Source organism: Phaethon lepturus, unplaced genomic scaffold (assembly GCF_000687285.1).
Source record: "Phaethon lepturus isolate BGI_N335 unplaced genomic scaffold, ASM68728v1 scaffold25176, whole genome shotgun sequence".
Taxonomy (NCBI): Eukaryota; Metazoa; Chordata; class Aves; order Phaethontiformes; family Phaethontidae; genus Phaethon; species Phaethon lepturus.
In genome coordinates this window covers 593-5812 of record NW_010544485.1, presented here as the reverse complement: position 1 = coordinate 5812, position 5220 = coordinate 593, and the positions used below count along the sequence as shown (strand labels likewise).

General features: G+C 43.4%; 1 protein-coding gene across 1 annotated transcript; it reads right to left on the bottom strand.

Annotated features, from left to right (window-relative positions):
• Nucleotides 1-215: 215 nt before the first annotated feature.
• On the bottom strand, nucleotides 216-4745 carry PIGX (phosphatidylinositol glycan anchor biosynthesis, class X; the record flags this gene model as incomplete). The annotated part of the gene is made up of 5 exons (XM_010288712.1): nucleotides 216-374; nucleotides 1455-1555; nucleotides 2818-3031; nucleotides 3963-4104; nucleotides 4571-4745. Coding segments are annotated over 5 exons (791 nt in total), but the record flags the coding sequence as incomplete, so codon positions are not given.
• Nucleotides 4746-5220: the final 475 nt, after the last annotated feature.

Sequence of the window (5220 nt, the reverse complement as noted above, 5' to 3'; positions counted from 1 at the left end):
CCACCCTCCATCTGCTTTGTCTATCGACAGTGCACCAAAACTGTCTTCTGGTGTGCGAAAGGTGTTTGTAAGAATTAGGCCAAGGGAACTATTACCCATTATGGGACTCCTGCGCATTAGCAAGATATAAATAACAGAGGAGTAGGATTCATTTAGGAAGCTGATGTAATATTCAGTTAGTTTCACTGGACGGAGGTCAGTCATTCCATATTTCTTTATTCTGAGCAGGTCACTGGGGAGAAGTGTCCGTATTTGCACACGGCTGAGAGAATCAGACTGGAACAGAGCATCGTGGCAAGAAGAGTCAGGACACACACCAAGGAACAATGTTGCCTGAGCCCCACTGGAACCTGCAGAACCAACTCCTCATATGCCTACAAAGAAAAATAAATGGATTACACACATTTAACAAGCTATTTCTTTTTGACTGCAACTTAGAGGATTAGTAACCAGACCACTATTTAATTAGTCCGTTGCTAAGGCTTCTTCTAGGATTTGGAATCAAAACCAAGATGGGACATCACCTTTTAATTTACAGCAAACAGAGCGCCAGCCACTCTTGCGGTACAGAGTTCAATAAATTTATCTGCTACCATTTTAAAGGGTAGCCATTTATATCCTCTGTATCTTTGTTCTTACGATAGGCTTGCCATTGAGGATACGTACGTAACAGCACAGAAGAGAGAAGCTCTTGGAATGAGCATTTCACAGATCACTGACAAGTCAGTTTTCTCTATTTGGTTTCTCTGTGATGCAGAAAGCTCCAAAATGTTTTTGGACATTCAGAGCTGCAGATATCCCAGACATCTGCAGGTATCTTAAATATGGGAAGGCATAGCTGTCACAAAAACAACAGATTTGTTATGAGACAAATTAGTCTTATTTCTGAACCTAAAAAAGTTGCTACTGCAACTTTTGAGTATCAAAGGCAGTTGTTGGCCACACTAAAGATCCAACTTTCCTCGAACACAGAATGAAGAAACTTCACCTTTTCCTAGATACTTAGCCAATCAGATAACATGTAACCAAACAGAACTGGCCTTTTTTAAAGATGTTATCCCTTCAATCTTTGGGGGTTTACCCCTCCTTTGGTTAGATCATAAAGTAGTTTTCTACCTTGCTATTCCTCTGAAGCACCTGTTTTGCAAAGACCTTTCTTAATTTGACCACTGCCAATTATATTCTAGAATTCCAAGTAAACTATTAAAAAAGACAAGGAGAGCAGCCACTATTAAGAACTAAAAGAACACAGAGTGACTACAAGCATCTCAGAAGGGCAGGAGGACACCCATTAAAAGCTGGTTAAAAAGGAAGAAGGAAGCCTCCTTAAAGAGGAATCACACAACTAGTCTTTTACTGATTAGTTCCTGTGCTATGGAGGTTGCTAATCACGGAAAAAAAGGCAACAATTTTTAAACGAGAACCAAGAATTCCCACCAGAAATAAGAACTCACAGGTTCATGTGTTACGCTGTACCACTGACAGGGGCCGTCGTTTTTGCCTGAACAGGGAGCCTCTGCTTCAGCAGGCTTCCAACACTCTCTTGACAGGCAATCTACAGAAGACATTAATGCATCAGCAGGATCCAGACAGGATGAAACAATATGGCCTGCAAAACTTTCCCAAATGAGGTGTCTTTCCTCCACAAAAGCTAGACAGAATCTACTCCCTAAAAGCCAACAGGTGAAGCAGCACTGACAGAAATGTGCTGGCTAACCTGCACGGTCAAAGCGGCACTGGGCAGTCCTTTTCATGAACTTCACAACTCTTCCCTTCCCGATACAGTCAGTACCCAAGGAAGACTCTCATCTATGTGGTATCTTGGCCCTTCTATCCTTAACAAGGCAAAGAATTCATCATTGGCCTGTAGACCGCTCAACTTTAGCCATATAGTTATAACTTCTCTTTTCCAAAACACAGAAGTCATTCTTCCATTTCTCCATGTTGGCCTCCTGTTGGCACATGAAAGAACTCCCCTCCAATACTTCACATGCTTTCATATTAACAATAAATATATTCTCCTGCTCATAAGTAGTAAATGTGGCAGAAAAATGGGAAGATTGCACACCCCTTTTTTAATTGACCAGGCAGTCTTCCCTGCCCCTAGGCTTATCCCAGAAAATCATTGCTCAAATAATGAGCAAGTGAAGATAAAGGAGCTGAGAATCATTAGCACATCTGAGTTGGCAGCTGGTAAGAATGATTTTGTGAAAATAAATATAACTTGTAGCAAAAGTGGAGGATTTCATTGTTCGTATAACTTAAAACATTCATTGTCAGTGGATATCAGGTTCTAGTTTCACAAGAGTCTGAGACTCCAACCATGCTAACCTTCAAGGACTAAGTTTTCTACATTCCTCTCATATATAGGGAAGGCAGGAAGAGAGTGTTAGAAACCACCAGAATACTTTGATTACTCTGAATACCTGATAGTGAATATTAAATAAGTCATGCATGGCTTCAGCTGCCCAGAGAAACACTGGGAAAACGCGGTCTGAGCAGGTGACCTTTAACAAGCCAGGGCCTGCAGAAACTGTGACAACCAGACTGACTGCCAACACTTTCAGCACAAGGGTACAACGGCGGCAGCAGCGCAACACCAAGAAGTCTGCTGACAATTAATCTGCCTTGGTCAGGCAGCAGCAGCGTTCAAAGAGGAAGAGAGCATGGTCTTTATCAGGGCCACTATCTTCCCCTCGTGTTCACATGGCTACTGAGAGCTCCACCTCCAGAAGACAAATACAGAACCAGATTCCAACTCCGGATTGCCCACCATTATTCCTCTCTTCCCAAAAGAACACGTAATGAGAATCTCACTGTCACAGCAGCAGACCAGTACTTCTGGGCTCTTCAGAACAACCAACGCTTCCTCACTCTCTTCTGCCGGCCGGTGGTACCGCCCATGCACGGGCAAGGCAGCTCTAAAACAGTGAGAACATCGAGGGTCGGGTTCCAGGTACAGGAGAACAAGAAGATCTGTGGCTAAGTACTCAGGAGCCTCCACATCAATGACATCGGGAATTAACACCGCCTGCAAGTAGAGAAAGATACAGAAGTGGTTGTGATCAGAATCGACACAAGGAGGGGTACAGGAAAAAACAAAAGTATGAACATTTTGTGCATAATTCTGGGATTTAAGAGGCCACTGTCTGCTGTGGTAACTTACTGCAGCATCAGAGGGAAAACTATTTTCCTCATTTTCTTTTCTAACACTGGGCCCAATTTTGTGGTCAGGAAGATCAAGTTGGAAATTCTGTCCTTAAGCTATTCCAAAATAACGGTCAAGTCCTGCTCCAACAAGCGATTCTTAACATGTGAAAAGTTTACAGTGCAACCATGCCTATAGCCAAACCTAAGAGGTATTAGCGAAGTGATGCGTATAAGCAAGGCCATACCAGCACCTGCAAGACTCCCAACAGCAAAGGTTGCCCAGCATCTTTGCATCCATATGTTTTAACTGAACAAAGCACCTAAGGAGATCACCTTAAAGCTGTAGCCTTAGCACATCTCTCTACCCAAAATGTGAAGCAAACAACCAGAAAGCAACACGGAAAGGCTGTGATGAGAATGAAGCTGTGAAGCTATTCATCCCGAAGGCACAGAACACTACTTAGAGCCCTCCACCACCTCTTCTGTGGGGGTTAACCTTGGTCTTTTCAACCTGAACAGCTTTTACCATAGCCGCTTATACGGGGCTGAGCAGAGTTGCAGTGGCTCCCCGGCACGCACACACACCTATGTGTAGAAATACCAGCAGCATGTGACACAGAATGCCCTGCACTGGGCGATGCTGATCAAGCTGAGAGATGTCACAAAGATGATACTGCGCAGCATCACCTTCCAGGAAAAGGAATTAATCACCTTGGTTCAACGAGCCAGATAATGACCAGAGATTACAACTTCCTGAGCGTACTCGTCCTTATCTGAGTAACTGTCAGATATCTTAGCTTTGGGGTTGTTACCTTTGTTAAATTGTGCTGCTGCAGTGATGCTAGCTCATAGGGATCCACGTAGATCCCTGGTGGAAGGCGAGTTCTAGCTGCCACTGTGCATCGTCCTGCATCCTTCTCCACTGCACCGAGTTCTACCTTCACGACCAGGTCCCTTCAAACAAGGAACAGAAGCCAAAGGTTTATACCTGCACTTCAAAAGGTGGCACAAAACCCCCCGAGAGACATACTCTCAAATGCACAGATTAAATGCAGCTCTCGCATATGATGTGCTGCAAATTCAGAAAACGGTTCCCTGTCGAGCCATGCTGTCCTTCTCCAGTGAGGAAGATGTAGTTCCACATCCATGACCAAAATGAAGTTTCACTTCTTTGTTAACTTCTCAGAACTACCAACAGCCTCCTAGATCTTCATCTTAGAAAAGGACCTCCTGCTCTTCCTCTGCTATAGCTTGTGATTGTTAAATACTTGATCGTGCTAATAAACTCCTGGTCCTAGCCAAGCCTACAGATCACAGCTCAGTGAGTTGATACAACAGTGCACGAATTAGAAAAGAAGCTTCTTCACATGTAAAATTACCCGGCACGTTATTCTGATGCAGCACCAGGGTGACAACCCACCTGTGAAACCCCTCGTGCAGAAGCTCCTGCGTGACAGTGGCATCCTGACAAGCGGCCTGCACACCTAAGATAACACAGAATGAATGAGTAATGGTGTTTACAGAATAGCAGACATAGTTATCACATTGGCAGACAGCCTTAATAAGTTTAGTCAGATCATCTACAAACACGTCACCTGCAAAACCTCTCACAGCAAAAGGGAAACACTACTTCAATTCAGTACAACCAACAGCCTGTTTTGTCAGTAGAACACCAAGCTTCAGCTACCACGAAGGCAGAAATATCTTTTTTTTTTTCCAGTAGAGCAACTTTCAAAAGTGTGCTTTTGTTTTTACTGAGTCTGTAATAATCCTCACTTTTTCCCCACTACAACCCCCATCCCAGGTGTGATTCCTTATCTCTTACTTCTGTATCAATTGTTAAAATCTGTATCTTATAGGAATGAACTTTGTGTTACAGCCATTCTTTTCTTTATTTTTTCTCCAAGTTTCCATAAGATTTCACTCTTAGAGCTGAAACTCCCGTCATCTTACATACAACGTCAGTATCTCCTTGAGTGGAGACCTAAGGCAATGTTGGCTACTATTAAATTTTGCAAAAGGTATCGCAGCCGTTTTTTCAGTTACCTAACCTGGAAAATTGCTTGCTTC